Source organism: Gorilla gorilla, chromosome 19, assembly GCF_029281585.2.
Source record: "Gorilla gorilla gorilla isolate KB3781 chromosome 19, NHGRI_mGorGor1-v2.1_pri, whole genome shotgun sequence".
NCBI lineage: Eukaryota > Metazoa > Chordata > Mammalia > Primates > Hominidae > Gorilla > Gorilla gorilla.
Window position 1 is genome coordinate 54944922 of NC_073243.2, and position 17493 is coordinate 54962414.

Here is a 17493-nt window from a genome sequence, read left to right on the forward strand (position 1 = left end):
CGAACTCCTGACCTCAGGTGATCCACCCACCTCGGCTCCCAGAGTGTTGGGATTACCGGTGTGACCCACCATGCCTGGCCTCAGTAGTATTTATTGTGTGTTCAGTAATGAACAAAATAACCTAGTCTCTGCCTTTTTCAAGTGTACAGTAGAAAAGGTAAGCTTCAAATATATACAATACGTAATTACAAATTATGATGTGTACTATCAAGGGAAGTAGCTTCTAATAATATAGATAACAAAGGGGTCTAATTTGGATTGGGAAGACCTTGCTGTAATGACATTTACTCTGAGATTTGACAGATGTTTAGGTGTTAGCCTGGTGACAAGTTGGCGGAACAGTCCTTCCAAGAAGGAGAGGGTACATTGGAATATCTAAGGTAAAAAAGAAAGCAGCACTATTCAACAGAATTTTCAATGATGGAAATGTTCTATATCTGTACTATCCAGTGTCATAGCTGCTAGCCAAATATGAGTAAGAAGCATTTTAAATGTAACTAAGAAACTGAATAATTTACATTTAACCACATGTGGCTATGTCTGCTGTTCTGAGACAGGCATACTTAGAGCATTGAAGAATTGACTGATGGCCATTGTGGTTATAGCATAATACGCAAGAGGGAAGAGTGGCAACAAATAGGCAAAGAATAGTAAGGAATTTGGACTTTATCTGTAACAGGAAGCTGTTGAGGGTAGTGCTGGTGCAGGTGGCAGACAGCTGATAAACCTAGAAATGACATCTGATTTCTATTTTCTTAATGGTTTAACTACAGAGTAGCCTTCCAAATGTTGCAATTTGTAGTATCCTAAGTTCATCACATGCATAGTGTCATATTTTACAAGAATACATAAGTTCCTCAAGATAATTATTTTTAAAGATTGAGAATTTTCCCGGGTTCTATCCATTAAGAGGATTTCCTTATGTCACATAGAGAAAATCAAGCTTTTCTATTTGTCCTTTCTTCACCTGTTCTTTTTTTTTTTTTTTTTTGAGACGGAGTGTCGCTCTGTCACCCAGGCTGTAGTGCAGTGGTGCAATCTCGGCTCACTGCAAGCTCTGCCACCCAGGTTCACGTCATTCTCCTGCCTCAGCCTCCCGAGTAGCTGGGACTACAGGCACCTGCCACCACGCCGAATAATTTTTTTGTACTTTTAGTAGAGACGAGGTTTCACTGTGTTAGCCAGGATGGTCTCGATCTCCTGACTTCCTGATCTACCCACCTCGGCCTCCCAAAGTGCTGGGATTACAGGCATGAGTCACTGCACCTGGCCTCAAGTATTATCTTCTAAAAGTGCTGTTCTCCAAAGCAAGAGAGGACTTTGATCACTGAAAAGAGAATGCTTGACCATTTTTAAAGAACCAATCTTTGTTTACCATTTTAGATAAAAAGAAAGAACCTCATGATGTAAGAAATTTTGACTATACTGCTCGAAGTTGGACTGGAAAATCTCCCAAACAATTTCTGATTGATTGGGTCAGGAAGAATCTTCCCAAGAGTCCAAATCCTTCCTTTGAAAAAGTTCCAGTAGGTAGATACTGGAAATGTAGGTATGTTTTTTGTTGTTGTTGTTTTTAATTAACTGAATGAACTTTAGAAAAATTTAAGGTGGAAATCTTTTTGTTCCCTGTGAGGTAAGCAGAAATTTAGGAAGCTCTCAATTCTACATCTCAGGTTTATTGTCTGATAGATTATCATTATCTAATAATGCCTTCCATGGAAATATTTAAATAATTAACAAACTTGAGTTTAATGTTAATGGAATTCTGAATTTTTTTTATCTGACTTTGTCAACTTTATTTTTTTTAAATGCGTTTGGTTCTTTGTAGGGTTAGGGTGATCAAGTCTGAAGATGATGTCCTGGTAGTATGCCCTACAATCTTAACAGAAGATGGCATGCAAGCTCAGCACCTGGGAGCTACTTTAGCCCTTTATCGTTTAGTTAAAGGGCAGGTAAGACTTTTTAGGCCTAACTATATCTGTATGTGGAAGGCAGTATTTAATTATGGTTCAATATTCTCTTTATTGACTGTTTCTTCTGATTAATCCTTTCTCATTATTCCTAATTTGGCTTCCTTTCAACCCTAAACATAGTTTGATCTTTCTTTCCTCTTAGGCCAGAAGTCTGAAAGAGAGAGTATGATGATCCAACTTTTGGAGCTATGCTAATTTAGCTATGCCAAAAACAGTTGTTAGTGTGGTTGAATTAAGGAGAATTTTTGTTTTGAGACAGCATCTTGTCATGTTGCCCAGGCTGGAGTGTGGTGGCAGAGTCATAGCTCACTGAAGCCTCGAGTGATCCTCCTGCCTCAGCCTCCCGAATAGCTGGGACTACAGGCATGTGCCACCACATCCAGCTAATTTTTTTTAAAAAAGTTGTATAGAGACAGGTTCTCACTATATTTCCCAGGCTGAAAATTTTTTAAGTTTGTTTTCCTTTAATGTTATATTGTCTCGCTCAACTTAAAAAAATTATGTAGACATTGCTTCCATTTTTCAATTTTAGGTTATATTAACAATACACTTCCAGTTTCAGGAAAGATTAAAATAAAGTGCTACTGAAGGAAGCTCTTTAAGAGAACATAATGCTCTTTTTTTAAATTTTGGATTGTCAGTGTTTCCTTTTTACAGTAAATGTGTTTCTTTCTTCGTAGGAAATTAGAACCATTGAAAATTTTAGACACTGATTAAGTGGAACTCTGGACAGTAGTTCTTTTCCTATTTCTGCCAGTAAAAGTTCTTAATGTCTTTATTTCCCTTATTTTGCAAAATAAGGCACTATGAACTATTTGCTTGATAAAAATGGCTATCAATGTCAGAGAGAATTGTGGATTCTTTATAGCACAGAATTGAGATAACTTAGATTCTATCCAGTATAGTTCATTTAAAATACTTTGACCTGTAACATTATACAACTGCCAGAATCTCAAAAGAACTGCTTTGTGGTTCATTAACATTTTATATAGTGCCACTGCAGGAATAAGTAATAGACATTTGCTCAGTAGTTCAACATATTCCGAGAATAAGCACCTCACATATCTTAACCTCAGAATATGCCTATAAGGGAGGTACAATTACTAGCTCCATTTTAAAAATGCAGAAGCTGAGACACATAGAGGTTAAGTGAATTGCCCAAGGTTACACAGCTAGTCAGTCAAGAAGCCTGAATATGATGTGCTGTTTTTGAATTTGCATCATACACATACATATATTAAAGTAATAATAATTTGAGTCGAATTATATTTTAAGATGAATATAGCTATCCTTTTAAGTGCTAATCTATTGAATTTCCATATTGAATAGTTAGTGAAAATAACATACCTCTGTTTTTCCTTTAGTCAGTTCATCAGTTACTTCCTCCCACTTACCGAGATGTTTGGCTGGAGTGGAGTGATGCAGAAAAGAAAAGGGAAGAATTAAATAAAATGGAAACCAATAAACCACGTGATCTTTTTATTGCCAAACTTCTGAATAAACTGAAACAGCAGCAACAGCAGCAACAACAGCATTCTGAAAATAAGAGAGAAAACTCTGAAGATCCCGAGGAATCCTGGGAAAATTTAGTTTCAGATGAGGATTTTTCTGCACTGTCCTTGGAATCAGCAAATGTGGAAGATTTGGAACCTGTTAGAAACCTCTTTAGAAAGTTGCAAAGCACACCTAAGTATCAGAGACTTCTAAAGGAAAGACAACAGTTACCTGTATTTAAACATCGGGACTCAATTGTTGAAACTCTTAAAAGGCATCGGGTAGTGGTTGTGGCAGGTGAAACAGGGAGTGGTAAAAGTACTCAGGTACCACATTTTCTATTGGAAGATTTGCTTCTAAATGAGTGGGAAGCAAGTAAATGTAACATTGTCTGTACCCAACCCCGAAGAATCTCAGCAGTTAGTTTAGCCAACAGAGTATGTGATGAATTGGGCTGTGAAAATGGACCTGGAGGAAGGGTAAGCTGTCATTCAACTCCACCTCAGTGAATGATGGTGACATTACTCACCTTTGCTTTTGTGATCCAAATGGAATGTGTACCATATATGAGTTTTCACTGCTATTGGTTGATCAGTAGCACATTTCAGGCACTTTTCACCTTTTCTTTGATAGATGTGATAGTATGCCACTGTCCTATGAGAAGGATTATCAGTAGAGTTCTGTCATTAAAATTCTCTTATAAAAGAAAAAATATATTAACTATAATAATTGAATATTCAAATATGTTACACACTAAATTGAACAGCCAAAGAATGTGGGCAAACTCAAATTCTACTAAAATATATCTCAGGTTTTTGCAAACCTTTTCTGTGGAATATATTCCTGAATGATTTTCATTAATTCTTTTCAGTGAGCAGAAGGGAAAAACAGTATAAATCAAAATGTTAGTATTTTCCAACCCCATATTTAAAAAAAAAAAAGAGAAAAATACTTAAATATCTATTGTCATGCATTTTGCCATGCAAGTATATGCAAAACTGGCCAAACCTTAACCAGAGTGACGGCAAAGTATAGGAATTAGTTTAATTAATTAAACTAGTTAGAACCAAATATGATGAATCGCAAGTTCATATAATTCTGATTATTTATACTTTGAATTGTTCTTTCTGGAGATGGCATATTATATTTTTATCTCTAAACTGGGTACCCCTTCATTAAAAGTTTTCTATTTAGCAAATTGTCTGGGTTTCTGTCATGGAATAGAGGAGGAAAAAAAAGGCACGGTTTCTGCTCTTAGAGAATGACAGACATATACACAAATAAGACAACGGAATGACTGAAGGAGTAAGAAAGAAAATGTGATGGGGAATGTTACATTAAAATTCCACTAGGCACTCCTAGTATGATACTAGCTGCTTTTTAATGGCAGCAAATTTTATGAGATCTTGATAGAAAAGTAGACCAAATTATAGAAGCTGCTTAAAATTCCATTCCTGAGTACCTCAATATTTTGCTCCATGATTATTTAGGAAGAAATTAATTCAACATTTATTAATGTTTTAATAATCATATTAATGTTATTTAAAGAAAGTAAGCAGTTTTTTCCTCAACATCTTGAAAAGAACAAAAATTTTGGGGCTGGGTGTGGTGGCTCACGCCTATAATCCTAGCACTTTGGGAGGCTGAGGCGGGGGGATCACCTGAGGGCAGGAGTTCGAGGCCAGCCTGGCCAACATGGTGAAACCCCGTCTCTACTAAAAATACAAAAATTAGCTGGGTGTGGTGGCATGCCCTTGTAATCCCAGCTATGTGGGAGGCTGAGACAAGAGAATCGCTTGAACCCCAGAGGTGGAAGTTGCAGTGAGCTGAGATTGCGCCACTGCACTCCAGCCTGGGCAACAAGAATGAAACTCCGTCTCAAAAAAAAAAAAAAAAAAAGTTTTTCTGTTCAAATTTGCCAAAATATGAAATATATTTTATAGCTTTATATAGTTGAAGACCATGGGAAAATGCTTTTAATAATAAATTGCACTAAATAGATTTGCTAATATTTATTAACAAACTAATAATTACTAATATAATAAATTGTACTAGATTACTTACAATGCTCCATTTAACAGCAAGATCAGCACTTCTGCTTCACTTTTTAAAGCTTGTTTCCCATATTACTCATGAGAATCTAATCAAGGCCTTATGTTCTCCCTTTAGAATTCCTTGTGTGGATATCAGATCCGGATGGAATCTCGAGCTTGTGAATCTACCAGGTTACTCTATTGTACAACAGGGGTTTTGCTAAGGAAACTTCAAGAAGATGGTCTTCTAAGTAATGTGTCTCATGTTATTGTAGATGAGGTGAGTGGTTTCTATAGTTGTATTCAAAAATTTGAAATATTTTTGTATTAAAAAGATGTTACTCCTAATACTAGATAACATTTTCTTTATGCTTACTAAATTATTATATACCTTATATATAATAATTTCTTGTAACAAATGTATCTCCTGTTAGTTGGTTTAATAAATACTGTATAATATTTGCTATATGCTTTTGCTATTCAAAGGGATATATATTGTGTGTGTGTGTATATATATATAGCGTGTGTGTGTGTGTACATATATATTGCTATTCAAAGGGTTATATATAGCATGTGTGTGTGTGTGTATATATACATATAGCATGTGTGTGTGTGTGTGTATACATATATATACATGTATAAAAATCATCAGGCTGTAGAAACTGCACTATTTGGGGAGTCAGGTCTTTGTGGGGTCCTTCATACCAGCTGGCATCAGTGGGGTCCTTCAGACCAGCTTTTGAGTCAGTAGTTTCACTGGCACATAGGACCTGAAGGAATTTCTCAAATGGAAAATGTAGCATTTCATAATGTTCAAGTTATCTATAGAGCAGTTAAGGGGAACGATAATCTAGGGTCTATGTGATTCTAGGACAATAGGCAGTGAACTACTATGAAGAAGCGGGTCAGAGAACAAGCAGACCTAATGATGAATGCTGAATGTACTGCAAGCTTGGTTTATGTTTGTTTTTCTTCCTTGATTAATTTTATAAAGTTTATAGGCATGGTTTCACTCTTATCACTAAGATATCAAAGAGAAAGAGGCTGAATGGCTGCTTTTTTATCTGGCCCATGGGCTCCTGCGGGAAGGGAGTAGGGGTAAGGTGTCACATTGTGGCTTTGTATGACCAAGACCTAGATTTAATCAGTATCATCAAGGGTCAACATGAGCCAAAATGCTAATTTTTTTTTCTTATTACCATTCTTAAATTAAGCTACAATATATTTATAGTGAGAAATTCTTACTGTTAGGTAAGTTGAAACATCTGTAGCAGTTAATAAGTTCTGTTGAACTCCAAATTATTACCAGAAAATTGCTTGGTAAATATAGATCAGGATGAACTCTAAAAACCAGACCAACTTCAGGAAGTTGTGTTCTTTCATGGTTTTGTATTAGCCATTTGTAGACACAGTTAACTGAATTGAGCTCCACTGTGATGCCATCAACCTCTTAGACACTACAGCAAGTAAAAAAAGCCTAGAAGTGAAATTCATCATCATGTTAAGTATTTATTGTAAGAGATGTCAGGACAAAGTCCATGACATTATACAGGACCCTCTTTATGAAGACAATCAGGATAATGCTCCTTCTGGCCTTACTATTAGGAATTGTGTGATTTTAGTTTGTAGTCAGTGTGTGAATTGAGTAGGTTTTCTTGATGGCTGCTAGTGTGCTTCCAGCCAAATTTTCTGCCCATCTATACCAAGTATACTTCATAATATGCATTTTTATTTGCTCTATTTTATGTTCTATCCTTATTTTTTTCCTTTAAAAAAAAAAAATCTGGCCAGGAGCAGTGGCTTGCACCTATAATGCCAGCAATTTGGCAGGCTGAAGGGGGGGAGGATCACTTGAGCCCAGGAGTTTGAGACCAGCCTGGACAATATAAGGGAGACCCCCTCTCTCCAAAAAAAAAAAAACAAAAACAGCAAAACAATAAAAACAAAAAAACCCACATATTAGCTAGGTTTAATGGCTTTTCCCTGTAGTCCTATCTACTCACCTATAGTCCCATCTGCTTGCAAGGCTGAGGTGGAGGATTGCTTGAGCCTGGGAGGTCAAGGCTGCAGTGAGCTCTGGTAGCGCCACTGCGCTCCAGCCTGGGCAACAGAGCGAGAGCCTGTCTCAAAATAACAAACAAAAAATCCTTATTTGTATAAATTCCTATCTATTTGATGAAATTTTCCAGATCTATGCCATCCATTAGATTTCCTTTCTGAGCATCAGACTTAAATATCTAGCTACCGTCTAGATACCATCAGTTTCCAGAACTCCAAACTCAGCAGTTCCACTACTCAACATCTTTCCTCCCTGTTCATCTTTTGTAACTTGCCCCTTCTCATCTCTTCTCAGTCTCTGAATGATCCCCAGTCACCTGATCAAACCACCAAAGTAAAAATGTCTTTAAGATTTTTCCTTCTTTCTCCCACATCCCCTGAATCCAGTCATATAGTCCTTTTATTTTGCCTTTCTCAAGTACATTTACTTTTCTCCGTATTCACTGGCGTTACCCTTGGAGAGGCCACCATTATTTCTTTAACTACTACAAAAGTCTCTAATGAATTAAACTTCCTGCTTTATTTTGCTCTCCTCCACCACATTTTCCACATTGTAGCCAGGATTATCCTTTTTAAAATAAAACTCAGACCACATGATTCCTCTGCTTTAAAATGCATTAATCACTGCTCTTCCTGACTCATTGGGATAAAATCACAACTCCTTAACACAGCTGACAAGGCCTTACAGGGCAGTTTATTGAGTATCTTACCAGCTTTATTTCTGACCCATTCCCCATCCCATGCTGAAGTCATTGTTTTTGTTTCTCCGGTTTCTGAAAGTTAGTATGATCCTTCTTTCTACCATGAATTCATACACACTGTGTACCTTGACATGAATGCTTTTTTCTCCTTTTTTCATCCCGTTTCTTCCTCCTCTTTTTCTTTTCATACTCATTCCTCAGTCCTCAGCATCAGTGGCATTTGTCTTAGTAGCCTTCTTGACCATCTGGATTGGCTATCCTTCAAATATAATTTCAAACCATCCTATACAGTATCTTCTTACTGCACTGAAAACTCAAAGGAAGAGAACTCTCTTGGTTGCTTTTTAAACTCCAGCATCTAGCACAATGCTGAGTACTTATTGTTGGGCTTTGTTCTAAGGGCTTTGCATTATCTCATTTGATTGTCACAACTCTATGAAATTTGCATTATTTGTATTCTCCTTTTATAGAAGAAATAGACCCAGAATATTTAAATGACTTTTCCTAAGTCACACTGTAAGTGGCCAAGAATTGGACCCTAGCAATTGATTTCAGAGTCTGAACACTTAACCCCTACTGCCTCCCTTCCAAACAAATGAATGATAAAACCTGTTTTGTTATCTTGATACACTTTATCCTTTTGTGCTACCTTAAATCTGTTACAAAATAGAGTAGAAATAAGTCACAGTACAGAAAGTTGGAAGACAGACTCGTACAGTCCACAGATACTAAAGTTCTGACAGTATACCTCATCCGTGCTCTTCCCTAAAATGCATGTGTTGGAAGAGCATAAAACCCTTTTTTCTGACAGTGATAGAGATTCTGTCGGATTCCTGCTAGTTAATACCTCTTTTTCTACCTAGTAGATAAACCATCTGTCTTGTAATGGTGACAGTATAGTTTTATATTAGTGGCAGAGATTTAGGAGTCACTCTTGCTTCTAAGTGAAATTTGGGATATACCTTACATCTTTTTTTTTTTTTTTTTTTTTTTGAGACAGAGTGTCACTCTGTTGCCCAGGCTGGAATGCAGTGGTGTGATCTTGGCTCACTGCAACCTCTGCCTCCTCGGTTCAAGTGATTCTCCTGCCTCAGCCTCCCGGGTAGCTGGGATTACAGGTGCACACCACCATACCCGGCTAATTTTTGTATTTTTAGTAGAGACAGGGTTTCGTCATGTTGGCCAGGCTGGTCTCAAACTCCCGATGTCAGGTTATCCGCCTGCGTCGGCCTCCTAAGGTGCTAGGATTTACAAGTATGAGCTACTGGCAATAAGGAACTCCTTTTTCATGCACCCCTCAAACTTAGGGTTGCACCCAGCCTTATCAGCTACATCTGATCTGATTTGCAAACCGTCTCCTAGGGTAGAGTCATGTTGTCATGGCTAATCTAGTTCACTATATGATTTTCAGTGACTTCCAATTTTAGAGAATGACTTTATTTTCACTTCTGAAGATCTGTCTTATTTAAAACATACAGCTTCTCCCTCCCCGCACATGTACTGACTGTACTTAGATATTGAATAACTTTTAGTAAATCTGGGTGTCTGATTGTTCAAGCCTCTTACTAGAATTTATACAATATATGATGAACTTTTTTATTCCCTTTTTAAAACTAGGTTCATGAAAGAAGTGTCCAGTCAGACTTCCTACTCATTATCTTGAAGGAAATTTTACAGAAACGTTCTGATCTACACTTGATTCTAATGAGTGCCACTGTGGACAGCGAAAAATTTTCTACATATTTCACACACTGCCCCATTCTCAGAATTTCAGGAAGAAGTTATCCTGTTGAGGTAAGTTTTCTTTATAATGTGTGTATAAGCAGAAACTGCATTCCCACCAGGTTCTTTCCCTAGAAGATGGGCACTTGTAGTCAGAGGCCAGAACTATTCCTAGGTACAGTGAGTCAACAGAGGAGCTGGACACAGCCTTAAGAATCAGATGACTGTTACTGCCTTGCCTGAGGCTGGATAGGAGAGAAAGGAGGGTATTGACTCAAGACAGCAGTGAGGGCTAAAGAACATAAAACTATTTTCACGTGAAAATCATTATATTCAGATTAAGAGTTGCTGCCCTTCCCTGGTCATCTAATGGCTAGGGGAAAAAAAAATAAAAAGAGTGGCTACCTGGCAATAAGGAACTCCTTTTTCACCCACCCCTCAAATTTAGGGTTGTCTTTGAAGCTTCCTTTCTACATATTCCATTCTTGATTCTTACCTTTTCAGTTCAGCTGATACAATCTATTCTTAACTGTTTCACATTATATGTATATATATAAATATATCTCATAATGTAATTTGTCCTGAGACTTTAGAGGCAATCCCTCTATGTCAACCAAGTCTTCATTCCCAAATAATACTAAAAATTTTTTTTCATAATATTCTAAATTAACATTTGGTGACATTCAAAAGGTGGTGTCCCCTGTTCTCTTTAAAATGATATTTACTGAAACGAATTTGAATTCACCCATTTATATGCCTTATTCTATGCAGGTTTTTCATCTTGAAGATATAATAGAAGAAACAGGCTTTGTACTGGAAAAAGACTCAGAATATTGTCAGAAGTTTCTGGAAGAGGAAGAAGAAGTAACCATTAATGTTACAAGCAAAGCAGGGGGAATAAAAAAATATCAGGTAAAAAGAAAATATTTTGAAAGATATCAGATAATGATATCCAGGGCCTAACCTGCCACAAGAGTTTCAAAATCATGTGGTTAACACAGTGAATTTGAGTATAATTTGATAGATGAGGAACAGATCTGAGAATGAATACATTTTAAAGGTCATTTCTTTAATCTTTATTTCATAGACTGTAGTCTTTGATTTGTGATACTTTGATTGTCCTCTTAGACTATTCTGGGCCATCTTAGGTACGCATACAAAATCAAGGACCATACAAATTAGAAGCAACTTCTTTTTGTAACAGTGATCAGTTATTGAGGAGTACATTAGTAGTGATTTTTCTCTACTTCCTCTCAACACCATAGGTGCTCAGGATAGGGCAAGTCCCAAATCTAGATCCTTGCCATTGGTTTTCTTAGCCTCTGTCCTGGCAGGAGCAGGGCAGAGGCAAGATGGTGATAGGTAGATAGTGATAGATAGATAGATAGATAGATAGACAGACAGACAGACAGACACACATACATACATACATACATACATACATACATAGTGAAGCTGTCTAGGGCATAGTTTTTCCTCGGAAGTTAGTCTCAATGACATGTTTTCAGAAATATCACAAAAACAATGTTATCCTGCATTTTAGCCAGTAGTACTAGATCCAGCATTTTTGTAATAGCCATGATATTTCATGCATGTTTCCAATTTGATGAAAACAAAGTTATCTTTATATTTTAATTAAGCAGATAGACAAAAATTAAATTTTTAAAGCAAAAATTAAAATCTTGCCCTAAAACCCCAGAGGTAAAAATTACAAACTAAAGAAAGACTTTAGAATATAGTTATTTCAAAAGAGATGATTGGAATTCAGGAGCCAAAGTAGAATGTAGAAGGAATGAGCCAGGTACAAACTACTTACTAACATTATGACCTCTCTTGGCCTGGCTGCTTTTTAGTTGCCACAGAATGATGCATACATGATTACAGTATGTTTTTCTACAATTCTTTTAGTATGTGTATGCCAAGATAAAAAGGTTTTGCTATACCTAAGGGCTGGATGACATTAAATTATAGGACAGAGATGATATTTTCTGATACTCTCACCACTATTAAAAAGTATACTCTTCCTGTATTTTAACAAAATAGTAATGGTGCCAATGAGAAAAATATAGATTTGAATGAATGCAAATACCGCCTTTTTTCCTTCTTTGTCTTACAAAAATACTTAATATTTTTATTCAGCTCCCTCTGGTTGGATTTCTTTTAGGAATACATCCCAGTTCAGACCGGAGCACATGCTGATTTAAATCCATTTTACCAAAAGTACAGCAGCCGCACTCAGCATGCTATTCTATACATGAATCCTCATAAAATCAACCTGGATCTCATTTTGGAACTTCTTGCATACTTAGGTATATTTCTATTTCTAATGGGTCTCCATTTGATTTGATAAAACATTTCTACTAGCTGGAGATGTTTTATTAATATTTTATATGCTGTTCCTTATCTTCTTATTTTGAATATTGTATCTTTTTTAAAATTTCAGATAAAAGTCCCCAATTCAGAAATATTGAAGGAGCAGTACTGATCTTTTTACCAGGCCTTGCTCATATTCAGCAGTTGTATGATCTTCTATCAAATGATAGAAGATTTTATTCTGAACGGTAACTACTCATCTTCATTATATTCCTGGTAGTTTTAAAATAGGAAAATATTTGGTACATTAAAACCCTTGATGAGAGTTTTCAAAGTCTTTTCACCATGGGTTAAAATTACCTATGGGGAAGTAAGATTTTTTTCTTTAAACACTTCCATTATAACATGTTATCTACTAAAAATTTTTAGGTACTGTATTCTGCATTTATTCCATTTTATTTTATTTTTGAGACAGATTCTCTCTCTGTTGCCCAGGATGGAGTGTAGTGGCACAATTGCACCTTTAGCCTAAAACTCCTGGGCTCAAACAATCCTCCCACCTCAGCCTCCTGAGCAGCTGGGACCACAGGTTGTGCACCACTACACCCAGCTAATTTAAAAATTTTTTTCATAGAGACAAGGTCTCCCCCTGTTGCCCAGGCTGGCCTCAAACTCTTGGGCTAAAGGGAACTTCTCACCATGGCCTACCAAAGTGCCAGGATTACAGGCGTGAGCCACTGCCTGTAGCCTTCATCTTTTTTTTTTTTTTTTTTTTGAGGCATAGTCTTGCTCTGTCGGCCAGGCTGGAGTGCAATGGCGCAATCTCAGCTTACTGCAACCTCTGCCTCCAGGTTCAAGTGATTCTCCTGCCTCAACCTCCCCAAGTAGCTGGGACTACAGCCGCATGCCACCACGCCCAGCTAATTTTTATATTTTTAGTAGAGACGGGGTTTTACCATGTTGACCAGGCCGGTCTCAAACTCCTGACCTTAGATGATCCGCCCATCTCAGCCTCCCAAAGTGCTGGGATTACAGGCCTGAGCCACCGCACTTGGCCAGCCTTCATCTTCTTAAGATTAAGCAGAGGGAATCCTGTGGTTAAAAAGTAAGATGGTGACTCCTGCCAACCCGCTAAATCGTGCAAAACTCCAACCAAGCTGCAGTTTATCATCCATATATATTTAATCAGCTGTTTACTATATGTTTTGATAGAGTTTATTACTACTGTAGTAAACCATATAAACCACTTCAACATTAGAAAGAACATTAAAAAAATTTAATCCTATTCGCATAATTTGTTTATATTCTTCGTGATGCATGTATATGAGGTTTCATTGTACAACTCTGTAAACACTTGTGTATGTTTAAATTTTTTCATGGTAAAAAATCTTAAAGTTGCTTGCTATATGCAAATAAATTTTGTTATTCTTTGCAGTGTCTTCTAAAGAGAAACTCTTGCTAAGAACTATGATTTTAACTTTCAGATATAAAGTGATAGCTCTGCATTCTATTCTTTCAACCCAAGATCAAGCTGCAGCATTCACACTTCCCCCTCCAGGAGTCAGGAAGGTAAAATTTAGTACAGCAAATTTATATGTGATCCACCTGAGAGTATTTTATGATGGCCGTATAACTTTTTATCATCAAAGACAGCTGTTAACATTAAGTGCCTTATAGTGCATTGCCAACTCCAAGTGTTCTGCACCTTGCCATCATCAGAAGTGAACCCAATGTTGCAATTCAAGCATTTGAATATTTACATTATGTGCTATTTAAGGGAGAAGACTTCATTGAGGGAGTGCTAGTTGAAAAACATGGTATGGATGTTGCCTGTTGAGGAAAAAAAGTCACAACTTTTTCCCAAGAAGGCATCACAAAGGAGATTGGATATTTAAATCCTGGGAGTATTCTTGTTGTTCTCTAGGCAGATCCTCTCTGATGATTTTTATTGTACATAAACCATTGGGTAGGTCACAAAGCTAATAAGTAACAGAGCCAGGACAACAACCTAGTTCTCATTAACGTGATTTTTTTTTTCCTAATAATAGTGAAGGGTTGTGCTAAGCTGTCTCCATTCTCTACCCAGTTCCCCATTCTACTTATGTTTTTTTGTTTTGAGACCGAGTTTCAAAACAACACTCCAGCCTTGTTGCCCAGGCTGGAGTGCAGTGGCACAATCTCGGCTCACTGCAACCTCCGCCGCCTGGGTTCAAGCGATTCTCTTGCCTCAGCCTCCTGACTAGCTGGGATTACAGGCACCTGCCACAAAGCCTGGCTAATTTTTGTATTTTTAGTAGAGACAGGATTTTGCCATGTTGGCCAGGCTGGTCTCAAACTCTTGACCACAGATGATCCTCCCGCCTCGGCCTCCCAAAGTGCTGGGATTACAGGCGTGAGCCACCGCACCGAGCCCTACTTATATCATTTTTAAGAGATTGACTAGAATTAGGGGAGTGGTATTTTTGTTGGAATAAAAATCTGTATTTTAGATTTAGCGTAATTAGTAAGCTAAGCTGACAAAACTAGAGTAAATTAAAATTACACAGTAATAGCAAATAGATTGTAAATTTTTGTGACTGAAATTGAAATTCAGTTTTTAAATTTCATCAACTCAAACTAAAGAAATTTAAATAATGATATATTCATGAAAGTAGTCTAAATGTTTTAAGCTTTTTGTTTATTTTCAGATTGTTTTAGCAACCAATATTGCAGAGACGGGTATCACTATTCCTGATGTTGTATTTGTAATTGATACTGGAAGAACAAAAGAAAATAAGTAAGTTTAAATTTCCCAAATCAAAACATTTTTAACCTGGAAAGAGGTTGGGGCTCTTGAATTCTTGGGAGAAATCCTAAAATTATTTAGGGAAAATCCTAAATGTCCTAGTTCTATCCAAAGCAAAAGCCTTAGAGAAACTATAGGAAACTTTAAAATATCTGAGAGTAAATGTCAGAATTTCATTTCATGGGTTTTCCCATAAGTAATACCAGTATACTGCTACTTTTAGAAAAGTGCTGAGAAAAATTTTCAGAACATAAATTTTTATAGATATTTTATTTGTAAAATAAATTGTTTAACAAAAAGCATTCTTTGTGTGATTATTTAAAAAAGAAACATGGCTTTTGGAGTAAGAGCTGAATTTAAATCTCTTGAGCAAGTAATGTAACATATAACCTCTCTAATCAGTTTCTTCATTTGTAAATGGGTAAAATGAAAATTTCTTTTATTTTTGAGACGGAGTCTTGCTGTGATACCCAGGCTAGAGTGCAGTGGCACAATCTCACTGCAGCCTCCACCTCCCTGGTTCAAGCAGTTCCCCTGCCTCAGCCTTCTGAGTAGCTGGGATTACAGGCACATGCCACCACACTCGGCTAATTTTTTTGTATTTTTAGTAGAGACAGGGTTTCACTATGTTGGCCAGGCTGGTCTCAAACTCCTGACCTCAGGCAATCTGCCTGCCTCGGCCTTCCAAAGTGCTGGTATTACAGGCGTGAGCCACCTCGCCCAGCCAAAATGAAAATTTCATAACTGAAAGTGCCTAGTTCAGTAACTGGAACCTAATAGGTAACTGTAACTGAATTTTCAACAAAAAGATTACTACTGTATAAATAATGTTTATATTGAATAAATAGGACAGACCACCTTTAGTAGTTTACTATAATCTAGATACACTACCCCTGTTTTAGGAAACCATAGCAATATTTGCAAGAGAGTACCACCATTCAATAAAAAGTAGATTCTTGATTCTTTGAATTGTACCTCTAGAGAAAATGTTTTCAGGGTTTAACTGTATCGTGAAAGGTATGTTGAATTGTAATATTCACAGTAACACTTCTCAAAATATTTCAAAAATTATCGTCGCATAATTAATAGGTATTCTACTAAATTTAAAAAAGATTCTATGATCAGATTAGTATGAGAAAGGATAAGTTAAATAATTTTTTTCTTTTGCCAGACTTTTAATTTGTAGTATATTTAGTATGCAATGTTTACTAAATTATTTAAATATGAAGCATAATTTGAGAACTATTGGTCCACAATAATGGACTTTTTAAGCCTGTGTTTAACTTAGTTGTAAGAGTCAAATCCAGCTTTTTCCAATTTTGACTTAAGTCAATTATCTACATATTCTCTCCTAAAACATTTCTTTAGGTACCATGAAAGCAGTCAGATGAGTTCTTTGGTGGAGACGTTTGTCAGTAAAGCCAGTGCTTTGCAGCGCCAGGGAAGAGCTGGGCGGGTCAGAGATGGCTTCTGTTTCCGAATGTACACAAGAGAAAGGTATGGCATAGCACTGGAAATGTAAAACACATAAACCAGTATTGTGTGACATTTCTGATAATATGTATTTAGTATTACTTTATTTTTCAGATTTGAAGGCTTTATGGATTATTCTGTTCCTGAAATCTTACGTGTACCTTTGGAGGAATTATGCCTTCATATTATGGTAATCTCAAGGGAACTCGGATGGATTTTGTCCTTCACCCCTTTCTAGAAAAGAAAAAAATGAACACCTAAACTTACCTTATATTGCTTTAGATTTTCAACTTTTTTACTCTTCTTTAATATATGCCCTTATCCATCTTATTATAAGTAAATCCACTGTGTTTTGATTTTGCCAGACACTTACACTTTATAGATTAAAATACAGCCTCATAATCTAGACTAGTAGTTCTCAACTGGGGGAACTGTTGCCTACCAGGGGACATTGGGCAATGTCAGGAGATATTTTTGGTTGCCATAATTGTACAGGGAGGGTAAATGGTATCTAGTAGGTAGAGATCTGGGATACTCCTAAACATCTGACAGTGTACAGGGCAGCTCCCTAAAACAAAGAATTATCCAGCCCAAAATATCAGTAGTACTGAGACTGAGAAACCCTGACTTAAACAAAGGTCTTCTTAGACTGAAAGATCTATAATATCCTTCAGTTCTTAGATTTTTGACTCCTATCAAAATCAGGAATGAAAAAACTAAAAATGTGGACTGGAAAATCTAATCCTTATTCCCTCCCCACCCAAACACACACATACACTCATACACTCTTCCCCCCAACTCCTCTACTGCCCCATTATAAAAAAAATAACAGGATAGCCCTACTTACACATTTTACCCTCTTTGCTCAAAATTTTACTGAAGTCAAATTTAGTTCCAGTACCATCTCATTGGGTAGTGTTCATTCTTTGATTTCATACCAA

The 17493-nt window shown here is 36.7% G+C and overlaps 1 protein-coding gene across 2 annotated transcripts in view; it reads left to right on the plus strand.

Annotated features, from left to right (window-relative positions):
- Window positions 1-17493, plus strand: part of DHX29 (DExH-box helicase 29) — a 51155-nt gene that overhangs the window by 20207 nt on the left and 13455 nt on the right. For both annotated transcript variants that reach the window (XM_019013313.4, XM_055367875.2), the window contains 12 exons: window positions 1384-1549; window positions 1829-1952; window positions 3338-3946; window positions 5637-5780; window positions 9877-10053; window positions 10753-10893; window positions 12146-12290; window positions 12425-12542; window positions 13779-13863; window positions 14982-15070; window positions 16448-16576; window positions 16667-16742. In XM_019013313.4, the coding sequence (XP_018868858.1) occupies window positions 1384-1549; window positions 1829-1952; window positions 3338-3946; window positions 5637-5780; window positions 9877-10053; window positions 10753-10893; window positions 12146-12290; window positions 12425-12542; window positions 13779-13863; window positions 14982-15070; window positions 16448-16576; window positions 16667-16742 (2003 nt within the window). The remainder of the gene's footprint in view (window positions 1-1383; window positions 1550-1828; window positions 1953-3337; window positions 3947-5636; window positions 5781-9876; window positions 10054-10752; window positions 10894-12145; window positions 12291-12424; window positions 12543-13778; window positions 13864-14981; window positions 15071-16447; window positions 16577-16666; window positions 16743-17493) is intronic.